Raw genomic sequence first — 18730 nt, 5'->3', positions numbered from 1 at the left:
TAGATTTTACCTTTGCTGAATATGAAGTGCCCCTCCTTTTCTTTTTGATAACTGTGGGTTGGAAGTCAATTTTAGTTGATATTAGAATGGCTACTCCACCTTGTTTCTTCAGACTATTTGCTTGGAAATTTGTTTTCCAGCCTTTCACTCTGAGGCAGTGTCTGTCTTTCTCCCTGAGGTGGGTTTCCTGTAAGCAGAAAAATGTTGGGTCCTGTTTGTGTAGCCAGTATATTAGTCTATGTCTTTTTATTGGGGAATTGAGTCCATTGATGTTAAGAGAAATTAAAGAAAAGTAATTGCTTCCTGTTATTTTTATTGTTAAACTTGGGATTCTGTTCTTGTGGCTGTCTTCTTTTAGGTTTGTTGAAGGATTACTTTCTTGTTTTTTCTAGGATGGAGTTTCCATCCTTGCATTGATGTTTTCCCTTTGTTATCCTTTGAAGGGCTGGATTCATGGATAGATATTGTGTGAATTTGGTTTTATCATGGAATACTTTGGTTTCTCCATTTATGGTAATTGAGAATTTTACAGGGTATAGTAGCCTTGGCTGGCATTTGTGTTCTCTTAGGGTCTGCATAACATCTGTTCAGGATCTTCTGGCTTTCATAGTCTCTGGTGAGAAGTCAGGTGTAATTCTGATAGGCCTGACTTTATATATTACTTGACGCTTTTCCCTTGCTGCTTTTAATATTCTATCTTTATTTAGTGCATTTGTTGTTCTGATTACTATGTATCAGGAGGAATTTCTTTTCTGGTCCAGTCTATTTGGAGTTCTGTAAGCTTCTTTTATGTTCATGGGCATCTCGTTCTTTAGGTTCAGGAAGTTTTCTTCTATAATTTTGTTGCAGCTATTTGCTGGCCCTTTAAGTTGAGATTCTCTCTTCCATCTCTTGTATTCTGTTGCTGATGTTTACATCTATGGTTCCTGATTTCTTTCCTAGGGTTTCTATCTCCAGAGTTGTCTCACTTTGGTTTTTCTTTATTGCTTCTACTTCCCTTTTTAGGTCTTGGATGGTTTTGTTCAATTCCATCACTTGTTTGGTTGTGTTCTCCTGTGTTTCTTTTAGGACCTCTACCTCTTTAGCAGCATCCTCCTGTATTTATTTAAGGATGTCTACCTCTTTAGCAGCATTCTCCTGTATTTCTTTAAGTGAGTTATTTATCCCCTTCTAAAGTCCTCTACCAGCATCATGAGATATGCTTTTATATCCGCGTCTTGCTTTTTGGGTGTGTTGGGGTATCCAGGATTGGCTGAGTTGGGAGTGCTGGGTTCTGATGATGGTGAATGGTCTTGGTTTCTGTTAGTAAGATACCTACATTTGCCTTTCGCCATCTGGTAATCTCTGGATAGTTGCTATAGTGGTTTCTGGTTGAAGCTTGTTCCTCCTGTGATTCTGTTAGCCTCTGTCAGCAGTCCTGGGAGTCCAGCTCTCTCCTGAGTCTCAGTGGTCAGAGTACTCTCTGCAGGCAAGCTCTCCTCTTGCAGAGAAGGTACACAGAGGCCTAGCATTCATATCTGCCTCCTGGCTAAAGATGTAGGCCCAAATCGTGGCCTATCCCAGAAGATGTGTCGCCTCTGCAGTTTTCCACACTTACTTGCACAGGCTAGAATCCTAGGGATCCTGGACACAATATGTCTCTTTTACCTGCTCTGGCAGATAGAACCCTCCTGGGTGGCCACCTTTCTTCTGTCAGTGAAGGTGCCCAGATGCCTGGAGCCCAAAACAGGGTCTGTCCCAGAAGCTAGATTGCTTCTGTCTGTCCNAAAGCTNTGTAGCTTCTGTAGCCCACACTCTCACCAGTGCAGACTGGAGCCTGGGCAAACCGTAGCTCAGGCAGTGAGAGTGTTTCTGGGCAAACACCTCTCCTCTGGTGGGAATGGTGCCCAGATGCTTGAAGCCAGAAACAGGGTCTGTCCCAGAAGCTGTGTCCCTTCTGCAGTCTGCCGTCTCCCCGGCAACGACCGAATGCTGTATGCACTGGAGCAAAATGGCTCCCTTACCAGCTCAGGTGGACACCTCTCCTCTGGTGGGGTTGGTGCTCAGATGTCTGGAGCGAGAAATGGGGCCCTCACCCTGGCAATGACTGGAGCCTGTGCACACAGTAGCAAAGATGGCTCCCTTACTTGCTCAGGCAGTGAGAGCGCTCCTGGGTGGACACCTCTCCTCTGATGGGGTTGGTGCCTAGATATCTGGAGCCAGAAACAGGGTCCCAGAATCTGTGTCCCTTCTGCAGTCTGCCCTCTCCCCAGCAATGACTGGAGCCTGTCTATATTCTTATTTTAAAAATGAATAAGCTTAGACTCAGAGAGATTAAGAAATCAATTAAAAATGAACATCTGGGATTTAACACAGTATGTAACCTTAAGGTTCACTACTTCTCTGTGTTTTCTATGCAGATAGCACGCACCAATAACCACACACACTATCCTCATTGTAACATAGCCCATCCTTTTGCCCCACCTATGACACCTACATCCTTTATCCCTAGGAGATTCCATCATTTGTTGATATTCCAACAATCTTCTTTGACTGATTCAAATATTAACTCCTTCATAAAAGCCTCTCTGATTTGTTCATTCCCTTTCTTTCCATTTCTCTTTCCCTAAACCCAAAACCCCGTTCATCTGAATGCTCATAATATTTTGTTTTTCCTTTAATATCTTCATCATATTTAATCTATTTTCTTATATGACAGTATTCCAGCCTGTCATCCAGAGGCTTTCCATTTAGAGTCTCAAACTCATGTGTTGGTCATGTGAAGGCTTGCTGTGAGTAGCATCAACATTCAGATATCCTGAAAAATTATCCAGCTTGCATTAAATGAATAAATGTGAATTTCAACATAGTGGGTTTGCTTCAGAATAGGAACATCTGCTTTTAGGCTCATCTCTATAATCTGCTGGGCTGCTGTTCTTTGCAAACTTCTGGTGCCAGAATTAGCAAAGAGAAGTAGAAATGTGAAAATCTGTCACTTCCAATGACAGCATTCTCATGATCTTACATCTTCAGGGCCAGGAGGCATTAATTGAGAAATAGATTTTGAAATTTAGGAACTTGAATGGCCTTCCTCAACCAGTGTTCCTCTTCTCCTTTCCATACAAATGTTTCCTCTCTGTTCCGACACTTTTCATGAACTTGGTAATTCTTCACAATTGTGGTTTGATTGTTTGTTTGTTTGTTTCATAAGACTGTAAACTATGATTAAGAAGCAAAGCACTGGGTATATAATTGATGTTATTTGGCTTAAATTTTCTTCACTCTAAAATGTTCATGCTGACTTATAATTACAGTCTAATAAATATATATCAAACAACACCAACATCCAAGTTTCATTCATTTTTCTGTCATGAGTACAAAGCTCTATGTAAAACAACAATACATATTTAGCATTTAACAACAGCTTGATAAAGTGTGACAACCAAATGACTCCTGAAGAAAGACTACTTTGTTTCTGGATCTTCCTTCACTATTTTTCAAAGATTAAGACTTATAGTGCACATAGGCACAAAACACATAAACATCAAAAATTTCAATTCGAAATAATCTAAAACTTGTTATGAAATTTTCACTTTTAAAATCCATTTAATAGATTTGAAATAAGTACTACAGTTTCTTATTTCAGCACAAAAGAGAGGGTGTCAATGCTGCCTAAAGCTAATCTACTTAAAAGGAAGAAAGAAGTAATGAATTTTGTGTTAGTGTCCAAAGACTCAAGATGTTTGTTATAACTTATCTATTCACCAAAGAGCTTAATTCTTCCCTGGAGTGAATGGATTACCAAAACAACCATCCTAGTAGACCCATCCTAAGAACTGGAGGAGCTCCTACAGGCTGACACATTTGCATATTCCATGTGTACTTACTCCAACCCTTTTGATTACTCAACATCAATAAATGATTGCCTCAGAAATTCACCTTCCTCTTGCCTAAGCTGCTGAGCCAAAGAGCTTCAGGGAATCAAATTCAGGGAAGCATATTCAAAACCCAAGTGAACCACCCAAAGGATAGACTTTAAAGGAAGCATTTGGAAACTTCTTCAATACAAATAAATAAAGCTTTGAAGCTCTAGCCAGTGTTCTCTCAGTACAATGATAGCTAAGCTTTTCAACTGGGAAATAGCCTATGTGGAAAACACACTATTCTCAGTGATTTTATTTTCTACTGAACTTTTCTTCTTTACCTATATCATTCTCCTGATATCTCAGAGAACAGGCTGAACTCCTACAATCCATTTATAGTCATTTAGTACACAGCAAAAGTATTTACATGCTCTTGGAAGGGACCAACAAGAGGGGTATGGTAGTATGTCAGATGAGCTACCCTAGTGCGCTCATTCTTCTTATTAGAAACATTGAGTCCCAGTATGCCCAATGCCTTTGAAAATTACAACCTTCTCTTGACACTATGTTTAAGTTGACTATTGGACATGATAAAAAATAAAATAAAATAAGGTAAAATAAAATAAAATAAAATAAAATAAAGCCCTATACAGGTTTACTAGAATTGAGTAGTTAACTTCACTTCAGGTATGTGCAGACAGACATTGGAACACTCAGTCCTAAATGGGATGGTCTTTATCAAATCCCTCACCTCAGGGTGCAGGGATCTATGCAGAAGAAAAGATTTTTTTAAAAAGGCAGCACAATAGTTCTATTTCTTTTAAGTGCTATGCAAAAGAAAATAGTAAGAGTCAATTAACAGCCCTGCTGGTCAATGCTTCAGAAGCACAGAGTCAGTAGTCTGAATCTGAAGAAAACTATAGGCCCCCTGATGCACTGAGTTAAAATTATTATAGTTCTGAACTTAATCTGCCTAGCAGATAAAGGAACTCTGAGTCACTATAACTTTGAAGAACAATATCTAGAATTCCAACCAAAAAGATCCTTAGACAGAGACAAAAAAATATATAAATGATATTGAAAATAAAACAAAGCCAAAAAACAGCAAAAAATGACAATGAAGTAGTATTATATAGAAAAGATTTCTCAACTATGTTCTTAGAAAATATTTATACCAACACACACACTACACACACAAACACACACTACACACACACACACACACACACACACACACACACACACACACACGCCAGTATACAGGGTAGAAAGATCTGGAAGAATATGCATCACATCTACAGTATTGCTTATATCTAAGGATACTGACTAGAGAAGGGTATTGGAGATCATCAAGAGAAACATTTACCTGTATTACCCAAATTATTAATATTTCAAACTAATTCTTAGGATCAGTCAAATAGTTTGAAGGGCTTGGAATTATGGTTATACACATAGCTCCCTTCATCACAGAAAACAATTAACTCATAGCAACAGCTAGGAGGTTAGTGACCTCCACACCCAATCTTTATGTCTAATAGCAAAGGAGAGAGCTTAAGAGCTGGAAGCATAAGAAAGCATGCAGAATGATACCAAGTAAATCCTGGTAACCCCAAGAATATGACCCCCTTTCCTTTCTCCCTACAAACATATATTTTATTAATCACTTTTCCTTCAGGTACTATTTCAGGTATATATTTTCTCTGCCTCAATACCAGGTTCCCTAGTGACACACATGGGTACTGGGTATTCCTGCCTTACACCTAGCAGAGTGTGTTCATATAGAGGATAGTCAAGGCAGGATTCTAATCTTCTAAACCAAAAGGAAGGTACCTCTGTATCACCATTCATGGAGAAGATCAATTTGAAATAATGAATTGTGCATCTACCCCCTGCTTAGAATTTGCTAAACTCATGTTTTCATACTGTAAGACTCTCTATCTCTCATTTATGAAGAGTTGGCTTTCTGATCAGCTTTGTTCCTTATCTACTAAATAGGTCAACATCAGGACAAGAAAACAATCCTTGAAGAACAGCTTGCAGTGAAAACAAACAAACAAACAAAAACAAAAAACAAAAACAAGAAATAGAACATGTATAAGAAATAGTTATTGACTCCCTGACAACCAAAATGTCTTTTTTGGTTAAAACATATACAATATTCATCTAGGGGTGACTAGACACAGCTACACCACAAAAGCATTCCACAATAAGTCCAGTTAGGGAATACTTTCTTTTCTTATTTTGATAACTGACCAACAACCCTGTGAAATCTCTTCCTGATAGTTCATCTTTGAGGACTGCTTAGGGGCACACAAATCTCTTCCAAATTTTTCTGTTCAAAAGAGATGCCATTGAAAAAATTACTTCATAAGAGGAGGTCTAAATGTGTTCTTTCCCTGCAGTGAAGGAGGAATGAACTTTTGTTTTGTTACTGTTTGTTTGTTTCTTCTTCCTTTTTTTAATGAGCATGTAGATGTGCCTTCAATCCCTCTGGTCACTGCTTTCTGGCACTCTTTGATCATTGATTTTGACTTCTCCCTGGTGATCTTGAGGCATTATCTACTTCGAGACAGGGTTTCTCTGTGTAGCCCTGGCTGTTCTGGAACTCACTCTGTAGACCAGGCTGGCCTCGAACTCAGAAATCCTCCTGTCTCTGCCTCCCAAGTGCTGGGATTAAAGATGTACACAACCACTGCCTGGCTAAAACTAATTTTTTAAAAGACTAAATCAGAGCCTTCCTGGCCTTCTATGAAAATCTGACCATGTCAGCCTTTCTGCTCCTTCTCTCCCTTTTTTCTCTCTGCCTATTCTGTTTCAATTATGTGCCTTTCTTTCACTGCCTAGAGGAAGTAAAATGGGTTTCTCCACTCAATCCTCTCATCAGCTGTTTCTTTGCCCAAACAGTTGCTGCCTCAGATCTCTGAGTGGATAGTTTCTTCCCATTACTCAACTCTAAGTTCAATGTGGACTTCTAAAGAGATATTTGTTAACCAATATAACTAGTGTAACATCTCCTGTCTCCAAGCAACATGAAACTCCGTTAACTTGTTTTACTTTTGTGCCCTTGTCACTCTTTGAAATTTTCTTCATTTGCTTATTTCCTTCTTTCTGCTCCCATTAGTATGTAAGACACATGAGGGAGGAGTTCTTGTTTATTGTTCATATTCATTGTGCATTCCTGGTTCCTCTTCTAGAGTGGGCCTTCTATGAGTCTGTGAATAAATAAATGAGAGCAGCTGAAATGACTAAGGAAGAACCTCTGAAAAGTGGTTTTAGAGTTGAGGTCTCAATGAAAGAAACAAGTGAATGTTTTCATGAGTAAGGGTATAAATGAATGATTGTCATATCCTAGAATCAATCTACCTCTAAGAGCCAAGAATTCTCCTGTGGTCTTTGGCCCTATCCCCTTGAATGTATGGCATGATACCATTAATCTCCTGTTACCTGCTTGTTTGACTGTTAACTATTATTCTGAGCTGAGAAGATGCCTGTCTATGACTAAAAGCAGATATGATAGTGAACTTCATGTGGCAATTTGATTGGGTCACAGGACAGCTAAATCACAGGATATAGTCATTTTATTCTTTGAAAATGTCTTTGGGTGGAGGTGATATTTAAGGAGAGCACATTCCTAGGGGAGGTGAGCCTCATCCCAAGAATTAAAGAATTGAACAGAACAGAAAAAGCTAGATTTTCTCCCCAGGTAAGGAGGAATTTCACCCATGTGACTGCCTTCAAGGGAAGATGTCAGGTTTGTCCTGCCTTTATACCTAACTCAAAGGTGGCATCTTCCAGATCTATAGCCTGTCAGCCTTCAGGCTGGATCATTTTATCAGATCCTTTGTCTCCTAGAACTGGGACTCTAACAAGATTCATCCAGTCCATCTCTAGCTTGCTTACTCAGACAGATCTTAGGACTTGTTTGTTTCTTAAAAGACATAGTCCAACCTTTCTAGGTGGCTTTTCCTTTTATAGGAGATGAAGGTCCATCTTTGTGGCAAGATTCTTTTCTTCTCCCTTCTCTGAATATTCTCACAGGGGAGGGAGGGAGAGAGGGGGAGTCTCTCCATTCTCTCCTTCCATCACATGAATCCAGAGATGGAGCTCAGGTTTTTGCTCCATCTCTCCTTCCCTCCCTCCTTCTCCCCCCCCCCAGTGCTATTTTAGGCTGTCAATGAATCTTCAACTCCTAGATTAAATGTAAAATTACTATCAATAGTTTGGTTATTGATATGGGATTCCTAATAGTATATACACATGATTTAGTAGAAAATTAAATAATGAGGAGTCTACACTATACACTATTGGTGCTTTATTTCTCCACTCACAATAAGCCCTTTCCATGAGCCTTCAAAAATATGTAAATACAGAGAGAAAACATACAGGGTGAAAAAGTTAAGCTTCTAATGTGAACAAAATACTTGCCTCAAATCAAAACCCTGGATGCCCAGCATTATAAACATCTGCTCTGCTTATATACATAAAGCATGATCTTGCTTTGCTCTTTTGGAAGGTCTGCAGCAGCCCAGTGCAACATTGAAGAGACAAATTTTACTACAAACATACACAGAGTGTAAATGTCACACAAATTACCAGTGTTCAGAAGAGAAATTCCATCTGTGTCTGTAAAGGTTGATCTCTCTCAGGGTTGATCTGTTTTCAGGGTATGTAAAGAATATAACAATTCATAGATTACAGCCCAGCCTTGAATTTTAGAAAGTTTTTCCTAGACAAGAAAAAGCTCATCTTCCATTAAATACCTCCCTATGGCAGTTATGTCAAGTAGACCCAATTAAATACTTCGAGGATGTAAGAATTTGGGCTAGATGTTTAAAAATACCTTTGGACATATCTTCACAAGAACTACCAAACCTTACCTGATGTTGGAAACTGTCAACGTGCCCAAACTTGTAGTTTAACAGCATACCTGTTTGTTAAACAATAAATGAGCCTCATAATCTCCAAATGAGTCTGGGAAACATCCACAGTAATAATCCCAAGGAACAGGTAAGTACTGGTTATTCTTTGAGGGGCTGTAAATATGTCTTGTGCAGAGTCACTCTCATTCTCTTTCATGACAAGTTCTAAGAACTTCATTCGCATCTCACATATGGGTCAATCATGGAAAACAAGAACAGGGGACAGAGAGGGGTCACCAGAAACATGAGCTGGAAGTCTTAACAGAATTTCTCCAGCTGAGCCATGTTCTGGCACTTGTCATCCAAATTGCTCTTCTACTGAACAAATTTAGTTTCCTCCAGGCAACTGAAGATAAATGAGCTCATACTGTCTATATGATGACCGTCTATATGGAGAGTAAAGACATTCTAAGAGCTCTGACTTGGAGGACAGGAAACAGAGAAGAGTGACAGAAGCAAAGAAGGCAAGCAGATAGGATGTGTTCAGAGGGAGAACGTTAGCGCAGAGGCTCAGGGTGCTTTTATATCCACTTTCAAATCTAATGTCATAGATACAAAATCTAATGTCATAGATACAAAATGAAGTGCACCACTCTGCATCATGTTTCTCTTGGCAAATATGATTGAATTTATCAAATGTGAAAGTACCAGAAATACTTTTCCCTCCTCATGTGAGTTTTTATGTGTGATTGTATTTAATGTGTATTAAGTTAAGAAGGGAGGAAATATCAGGAGAGAAATTCAGTGTACTTCTGACAGCATGACCAATGTGCTTTCTCCATCTCAGTTGGAATGATACTCAGTATTGGGGCAAGTGGAGGAGTGATTTCATTAACCATGTCTTGATTCTGGGTCTTACATATCTGCAGATATGTTTATTCCTCCTTGGATATTGGGGAACTGCAGGCATGTTCAAAGATCAGTGAGGATAGCAAACCAAAGATATGATAGGGCCAATGTTTGGAAGGGGAAATGTCAGGGAGAGAGAGAGAGAGAGAGAGAGAGAGAGAGAGAGAGAGAGGAAAAGAAAAAAAGAAAAGAAAAGAAAAAGAAAAAGAAAAAGAAAAAGAAAAAGAAAAAGAAAAAGAAAAAGAAAAAGAAAAAGAAAAAGAAAAAGAAAAAGAAAAAGAAAAAGAAAAAGAAAAAGAAAAAACAAGAAGATGCTGCCTGTGCCTCTGTATTACAGATTGGAAAATAACAGCAAATATTACTTGTTAGCTGCTATTCACCCCAGGAAACTGAATGAAGAAGACAGAAGAGGAGGCAAAAGGAGGGGGAGGCAACAGATGAACAACAGAAAAACAACAAAGTTTTCTTTAAAGTCCACTTTCCAAAGAAAAAGGATTTAGGCACTAGAAGCATCTTCAGACTGATCCTGTGTTATTAATGTATTAATTGGATTTGTTTGATAGTTTGTTTTTCTCTTAGCTATGATTTGACCCTGTAGCCTCTAAAGTGCAAATATTGAAACTTAATGCTCAATGTTTATTAAAAGATGACAAGATCTCAATGAAGGGAGCTTAGGGGTTTGTAAAAGAGACTCCAGGCACCATCCTACTAGAGATCCATCATGTGAAGATATAGCATTTCTCCTCTCAGATAGAACTAGTAACTATACTCCATCTCAACAGACACTAAACCTGCTGTCTCCTTGATCTTAAACATCCAGAATTCCAAAACTTTTAGAGAAAAAAAAAGCCTTTTGATTATAAACTATCCATTCTATAGTGTTCTAAGACAGCCACACAAATAGCATCAGACATTCCAGCCTCGTCTTCTCAATTGGATCACATTGTGACCTCTATTGTAACCATTACTGAAATAGACTAAACAAAGAACCTTCTCTGTATTTGGGGTTTGTTTGCTTTTCTTTTCATTTGCAGCAAAGTTGGATAAAAACTTCCTTAAGTTAGAAAATGGGTCATTGAACAACTTTTTCTCCCAATGTCTCAGGACATGATTTTGATCTAGCTGCTCAAACACAAATGGATGCAAAGTTCTCTGATTCTGAAGGATCATGTAAATGTTCAATTGGGATAATATTCACAAAGCATACAATATTTAAAAGCTGGCATAAGTGTTAGTTCTTTTCTCTCCACTTCTTTGAAATATTTCTCAAATTTATAGCAGCAAAATCCAGATCAGTACAGGTTAATATTTAGGCACGTATCTGTAAACTTGAATTTTCTACAGGGAATAATTCTAATTGAAGGTAAAATAGTGTAATGCCATAATACCTCTTAAGGGTATTTATGAGCATCAGAATGCCTTTTGAAGAGTTTGTGGATGAGTGGGCTTTTCAGTGTGCCATGGTGTTATGAATACAAGCAGTGCTAAGCAACTTGAGGAATGTCAACAATGAAGAACCTTCCTCACAGCTTCTTTCCTTTAAGATGCAGAAATGACATTTTGCCAGCCTTGCTTCCTGGGAGATTAAAACTCTAGTGTCTATGGAAGGCCAGACAGCTAATATATAGGCTCATTCCCTCCTGGGAAAAAGAAAACACAAAGTCCCCAGAAATCATACCTTTGTATAAGCTGAGATTTCATTTCTGAAGATAGTTCAGGCTACTGTCAATTTTGCTAAAGTCCTATCAAAATGACCCAAACACCACTGTTATGAAGCATTTTAGAATGCACATTGCATATTCTAATATTCTCTCAGGGGAGGATAGAGAGATTAAATCAATGCATATCCAAATAAATTGACATGGAATTATAGGAGAATAAGTATTATTTGGCAGAGATTTACCCATGAGACTTTCTAGAAAAGAAAAATGTCATCAGGAAGGAAAGCACATATCCTTGGTCTGACCTTCACAAGCTGAGCAACCTTCAGCCCCGAGTTCTGGCTCTGTAAGATAAAATGGTGGACTGGCTGTTCTCTACAGCACTCAAAAAGAGTAAAAATGGGAGAAAGGTTCTTCTGAAATGTCATGCAGCAAAGCCTAGAGATGGCCTGGAAATAAGCTGGAAGTAACAGGGAAGGATGAAAGGGAAGGTGTTACCAGCTCACATTTGTGGTTCCACATGAGGACAGTAGCAACATCTGATGAACCTCACAGAAACAAACTTTTAAAATCTGTTCTGGTGTCCTTTCCATCATTCTCTCAATCACATTGGGCAGCAAAGAGTGAACTATAGATATTGAGATTTTTATATTATTTAGTCCCTTCGTAAAATGTCTTTAAAAGTTCTTTCTTATTCTAAATAAGTGTTGATTTATACCCAAAGTTGTATCTGAAATGCAATATTCTTCTAGTTAGGCTCTCACACTACCTAAAAGCATCTACTTCTTTAAAACTTAGGTCCTCTCTCAGTCTGAGCTATATAAGACACTTAAAAAATGCTAACTGAATCAACGAATGGGTAACTAAATTTGGAAGATATTAAAAATTAAGTTCACCAAGATGTCAAATGTTTACTGAAGAGAAGCCCATGTGGGCACAGGGATCTGTGGAGCTATTGATAGGCATCCATGGAGCTATTAATAGGAGTGTTGAATTGCTGTGGACAGATGCTATGACCAAGGCAACTCATATAAGGACAACATTTAATTTGGGCTGGTAAACAGGTTCAGAGGTTCAGTCATTATCGTCAAGGCAGGAGCATGACAGTGTCCAGGAAGATGTGGGGTTGGAGTTGCTGCAAGTTCTACCTCTTGTTCCAAAGGCAGCTAGGAGATGACTGGCTTCTAGGAAGGTAGAATGAAGGTTTTTTTTTTTTTTTTNTTCGAGTCAGGGTTTCTCTGTGTAGCCCTGGCTGTCCTGGAACTCACTCCGTAGACCAGGCTGGCCTCGAACTCAGAAATCCGCCTGCCTCTGCCTCCCAAGTGCTGGGATTAAAGGCATGCGCCACCACTGCCTGTCCTTAGAATGAAGATCTTAAAACCCACACCCATAATGACATACTTCCTCCAACAAGGCCACATCTACTCCAAAAGGTCACCCCTCCTAATAGTGCCACTCACTGGGCCAAGCTTATTCAAACCATCAGAGAACAAACTGTCAATCTGAAAGGGAAACAGATAAATAAGCATATAAGTTGTGAAGATGGAGAATAAATGAAAATATAATGTTACTGTTTGTCTACCAGCCATATAACTGCGATTATAATCCACCAATCATGATGCCATTAAATAAGCCAAGGTTCTCCTTCCTTCTTCCTTGTCTTTCTCATTCATTTTATTTTCCTCTTCCTTGTAGAATACATTCATTTTCTTTCTTCTTTCATCCATTAACTACAGGCAATCAATAGTGAATAAAACTATCAGACAATACTATCCTAATATATTCAAAATTAACTATGCAGGCAAGGCTCAGTCTATAAAGTATTTGCATGAGGATCTGAGTTAAATTCCCTGCCCATGGTAATCCAAGTATTGGAAGCAGAGATGACTAGATACCTCATGTTTGAAGATCAGCCAACTTAGTCTATATTGAAAATTCTAGACAGCTGAAAGAGCCTATCTCAAAACATCAATTAAACAGCCTCTGAGGACCAGCAGCTGACGTTGTGCTCTGGCTTCTACACCCTGCACATACATGGGCATCCCTACCCCAATACACAAGCAAGAATACACACAAAATAAAATAAAACATACTATGTACCAGACAATACCATTATCCTATTTAGCCAACACAAAACTCTGTTTCATTTTGTAGATGAAACTGAGGCAAATGGAGATTCAGCATTTGGTAAGAGTAAACATCTGGCAAATGATGTAACATACTCCCAGGAACTCAAAAACCCAGGACACAAAACCCAGGACCCGCAGTGCAGTCCCTGACTCTCTAAAATGAAATGGGTAGGATGTCTGTCAAACTACATGAAGCAGTAACCTGATGCAAAGATTAAAGACCATTTGTGAATGACAAAAACAAGAATTACCTTCCCAAAGTCAAAGAGTAGGGGGAAAGAAGAGGGTGAGAAGGAAAATCTGTAGCATTCTGTGTAGGTTTTCTCCGACTTTCCCTCATGGGAGCACATTGGCCTCTACCTGCATAGGTGATGAGAATTAGCACTGGAGTTGATTACTGAGCATCTGTTATGGCTCTCAGAGTGCATTAAACAAAAACAAAGTCAGGGAGGAAAAGTGTCTGTAATCAAGGGTCTCCCAGTTGTATTGTGTTCAGAGTGGCTTTTCCTTGTTTTGCACCAGCAGACACATATGCCTACCCTACTCCAAAGCAACCATATTTCTAAACAGTTTAAATCAAGCTTAGTAGATAATTATCCTATGGTCAAAGTGAAAAACCAAACCACCAGGACATCAAAAGATCAAGACTATCTAAATGCGAATTATGCAGCATAATTTTTTCATAAAAATGGAGTAGTAAGCTTTATTTTTGCTCTCTGAGAATAGTTGGCTTTTAAAATAGACCTCTTAAGATGTTTCTTCTCTGCTCAGAGTGTTTTAAGCTGGCTCCTGATTAAAAACATTCCTGTGAAATCTCATCAAGATGCTTTCTTAAGAAAAAGAATGTTTTATAAATTGTAATGACTTTAATCAACACCCTGTTTGAAGCTATTTAACTCTGTGATGTAGTCCAACAAGGGCTTCAATTTTGTCACTTATCGACTCTGTATTAATTATCATTCTATAGATTGATTTATATACCTTTTAACATCTTTCTTGCCAAATGGTATAGCATTCTCCATTTCCCTGAAACTTCATAACCATCACCTGGATTCATTTGGCTCTCTCCATAGCTCAGTCTTCATCAACTCTCAGTCAGGTTACCCTAGTTGCTTCTTTTGCTCTTCTGTTTTTTTCATTCAGGCTATCAATACAGAACACCAGTGGTTCTCAAATTTCCTAATGCTGCAATGCTTTAATACTGTTCTTTATATTGTGGTGACCCCTCCAAGATAAAATTATTTTGTTGCTACTTCATAATTGAAATTTTGTCAGTTATGAATTGTAACATAAATACCTGATATGCAGTGGTTGAGAATCACTGCAGTGCACAAAGGCCATGTGTCACAAACATTAGCAGGTCATATTTATGAAGCCAAGTTTCTCAGTATCTCAGTACCTCAGTGAATTCTTACCCTGGGTGATCATAAAGTTATCAGAGCAATATAATGGATAGCCTTTCGCATCCTTAGCTGATTAAAACTTATAGTCTGTTCTAACATCTAGGGCAATGGAGAAGAAAAGTAGGAAAAAAGTGTTTGGTGACAAAAGTATAAGTTTGTCTCATTAGAGTTACATCCTGAATCTAATGTTACTTGGGCTAACATAAAAATTACTTTACATTTTAAAGATTACATGCAAAGAAAGCAGAAGGCAGAAGTCTCAAGGTGCACTGCATTGCAAGGAAGGCAGCTCTGAATGTTAAATTGCTCTGAGTGACCCAAAACAGGGACGAGAGAATGCTGAGCTGCTGCAATGTTTTTCTTACAGAATTTAAAGGTAAGATTAAGGGGGATGTTTTACAGTTATCTCATGCTCAAAATGTCTAAAAGGTCAAAATGGTTATGTTTCCCCTTAAAGTCTAAAGCACTGTACTAAGGTAGGCATCTTTAGAACAAAGACTAAACTCAACTACATAGAGCCACTAGCCCGTAAGATCAATGAGGGAAATAGAAGAAAAAGAGGGTACTGACATTGGGCACTGTGGAAACAGACCTTATCAGAAAGAACTTAGGTGTGGGCAAATTTGTTTGACTAAAGTTTTCCTACAGAGTGTGGTAGATATGTCACCAATTCTGGCTTTGCTTTAGAATCTACAAGCCCCAATTGTTATATAGTACATGACTTTTAAAAAAATTCTTAACTGACTGAGTATAGACTGATGTCATATAATTTTAGTTTGGATTTGAATTGTTCATATCATCTTGCTATCCTACCCCAATCATTCATGACCTCTTTTTTTCTGCACTGTTAGGACACCCTAACTCTCCTTCTCCAAGGAGGCAATGCACACATGCATGTTAACATTTATAAAGCTGTAGTTTTCTAGAGGGCTTGTGAAGTCACTTGCTGGACTTCCATCCTAGGCCTTTCAGTTTATTGGCTCTCAGGTGGAGTCTAAAGGTTTATATTTTAACAGAGTTGTAGTGGCTGATACCATTCCAGGCACTGGGAGGAGGGTGGCAGCACAATCATTTCCTCTGCAGGAAACTGAAAACTTTCCAATGTGACACTCTGGATACTTCAAATCTTTTTGCTCTGCTCACCCCAAAATGATATTGCTCTGATCCCTGAGTAGACTTGTCTCCAACTAAACTTGTCCATCTGTATATCATCCCAATACATCATGACTCCAATTTTTTGCCTCCATCTTACATAGAATGTCTTTATACCTTTTGTAGATTATACCCCAAGGGCACAACTTCAGTGAAGTGGGACCAAGATTCCTGCTATCTCCTCTAGGATCCTGTAGTATTAACTCCTCAGAATGATGAAATAACGAACACAGAATTCAGTTCAAGAAGATATGAGTTTGAATCTAGTTCTTCATAAGCTATGTAACTTGGTATGCTCTTTATCTATTCTGGATTTCTTAAATATAAGTATTAGTTTTTTACTTCTATTGTGTTCCATAAAGAATTAATTAAAACAATTTAAACCATAGCTCAGTAGCATCATAAAATTCAGTTTGTGGTCATTGTCTTCCTCCATACTTTTGCATAACCATGCATTTCACACTACATATAAAATCCATTTGATTGATCATCTGAGTTTATTTGCCTGCCTAGATAGAATATTTCTGAAGGAACAATAGTATAATGATGACTAGGGCTTAGAAGGTAGTGCATTCACTAAAATGCTTGCTTGTCAGTATGTCAATCTGATCTCCATAGTTTACATTAAGACAAAACAAAACTAAACAAAAAAACCCACATTATCATCATCAACAACAACAACAAAAGCAAGCACAAAGGCACATGCTTATGATCCGAAGACTGGGAGGAAAAGACAAATGGGTTCCTGAAGCTCCATGGCCAGCCATCCCAAACAATTTGAAAAGTCACGGGTCAATGAAAGACTCAGATTAATCATCAAAAAGTGTAGATGCACATTGAAAATGTAAATAAGGAAAATATCTAACAAAAATATATATTTAAAAAAACAAACAACAAACAAACAAAAAGTGTAGATGATGCCTACCTGAAGAATAATAGTGCTGAAGGTACAACACTGGAGACTATCTTCTAACATTCACACACACACACACGCACACAGAGAAAGAGAGACAGAGAGAGAGGAAAAACAGAGATTGAGAGACAGAAAGACAGAAAAAGAGATTTCTAACTCATCCTATTCACAATTAGGGCCTGTGAAATTTCTATGCTAAATTTCAGAAGTAATCTAAAACAAATAGCTCCACAATGCTGTTTTTCATATAGAATTTTTTTGTAAGTAATTATAGTTATGATTTAAATATTTTTCATTACAAAAATAAGTGCTATTTAACATTCAGAAAAAACAAAGGATCTCATGATCTCAAAAGTGAATGAAAGGTCAGATCATTCAAAAGCATCAATAAAATGAAAGGTCTTCTTTTTGCTCTAAGTTTGAAGACAGAAGCTCTAATACACTGAAACTTACAGAAGAGAAAGTGGGGAAGAGCCTCAAACATATGGGCGCAGGGGAAAAATTGCTGAACGGAACACCAATGGCTTATGATGTAAGAACAAGAATCGACAAATGGGACCTCATAAAAATGCAAAGCTTCTGTAAGGCAAAAACACTGTCAAGAAGACAAAAAGGCCAACAACAGATTGGGAAAAGATCTTCACCAATTCTACAACCAATAGAGAGCTAATATCCAATATATACAGAGAACTCAAGAAGTTAGACTCCAGAGGGGGGAAAATACACTATTAAACATGGGGTATAGAGCTAAACAAAGAATTCTCAGCTGAGGAATACTGAATGGCTGAGAAGCACCTAAAAAATGCTCAACATCCTTAGTNATCAGNGAAATTCAAATCAAAACAACCCTGAGATTCCATCTCACACAAGTAAGAATGGCTTAGATCAAAAACTCAGATGACAGCTGATGCAGGCAACATTGTGGAGAAAGAGGAGGATTCCTCCATTGCTGGTGGGATTGCAAACTGGTACAACCACTCTGGAAATCAGTTTGGTGGCTCCTCAGAGAATTGGACATAGTGCTACCTGAGGACCCAGCAATACTATTCCTGGGCATATACCCAGAAGATGCTCCAATATGCTCCACTATGTTCATAGCAGCCTTATTTATAATAGCCAAAAGCTGGAAAGAAACCAGATATCCCTCAACAGAGGAATGGATATAGAAAATGTGGTACATTTATACAATGGAGTACTATTCAGCTATTAAAAACAATAAATTTATGAAATTCTTAGACAAATCGATGTATCTGGAGGATATCATCCTAAGTGAGGCAACCCAATCACAAAATAACACACATGATATGCACTCATTGATAAGTACATATTAGCCCAGAAGACCAGAAGCTTGGAATACCCAAGACACAATTCACAAACCACATGAAACTCAACATAGTTTGGATAGTCTATCCATCTTACAAGGGGAGAACAAAACACCCATAGAAGGAGTTACACAGACAAAGTGTGGAGTAGACACTGAAGAAATGACCATCTAGAGACTGACTCAGCTGGGAATCCATCACATTTACAATCATCAAACTCAGACACTATTGTGGATTCCAACAAGTTCTTGCTGACAGGAGTTTGATATAGCTGTCTCCTGAGAAGCTTTGCCAGTGCCTCACAAATACAGAGGTGGATGCTCACAACCATCCATTGAAGTAAGCATAGGATCCCCAATGAAGGAGCTAGAGAAAGGACTTAAGAAGCTGAAGGGGTTTGCAGCCCTGTAGGAGAAACAACAATATGAACTAGCCAGTAACCCCAGAGCTCCCAGGGACTAAACCACCAACCAAAGAGCACACATGGTGGGACTCATTGAAATGTAAATAAAGAAAATGTCCAATAAAAAAAATCCAAAA

At 38.3% G+C, this 18730-nt stretch overlaps 1 protein-coding gene across 2 annotated transcripts in view; it reads right to left on the bottom strand.

The window, feature by feature from the left end:
* Positions 1–18730, bottom strand: part of Cpq (carboxypeptidase Q) — a 377206-nt gene that overhangs the window by 289761 nt on the left and 68715 nt on the right. Inside the window, exon 4 of one of the 2 annotated variants that reach the window (XM_029548087.1) lies at positions 8436–8495. The exons of the other annotated variant lie outside the window; for it this stretch is intronic. Within the exon in view, the coding sequence (XP_029403947.1) occupies positions 8436–8495 (60 nt within the window). The remainder of the gene's footprint in view (positions 1–8435; positions 8496–18730) is intronic. 2 annotated transcript variants of the gene reach the window in all.

This window comes from Mus pahari, chromosome 17, assembly GCF_900095145.1.
Source record: "Mus pahari chromosome 17, PAHARI_EIJ_v1.1, whole genome shotgun sequence".
NCBI lineage: Eukaryota > Metazoa > Chordata > Mammalia > Rodentia > Muridae > Mus > Mus pahari.
Note: the sequence above shows the minus strand (reverse complement) of the source record. Positions and strands in the feature narration are given on the sequence as shown.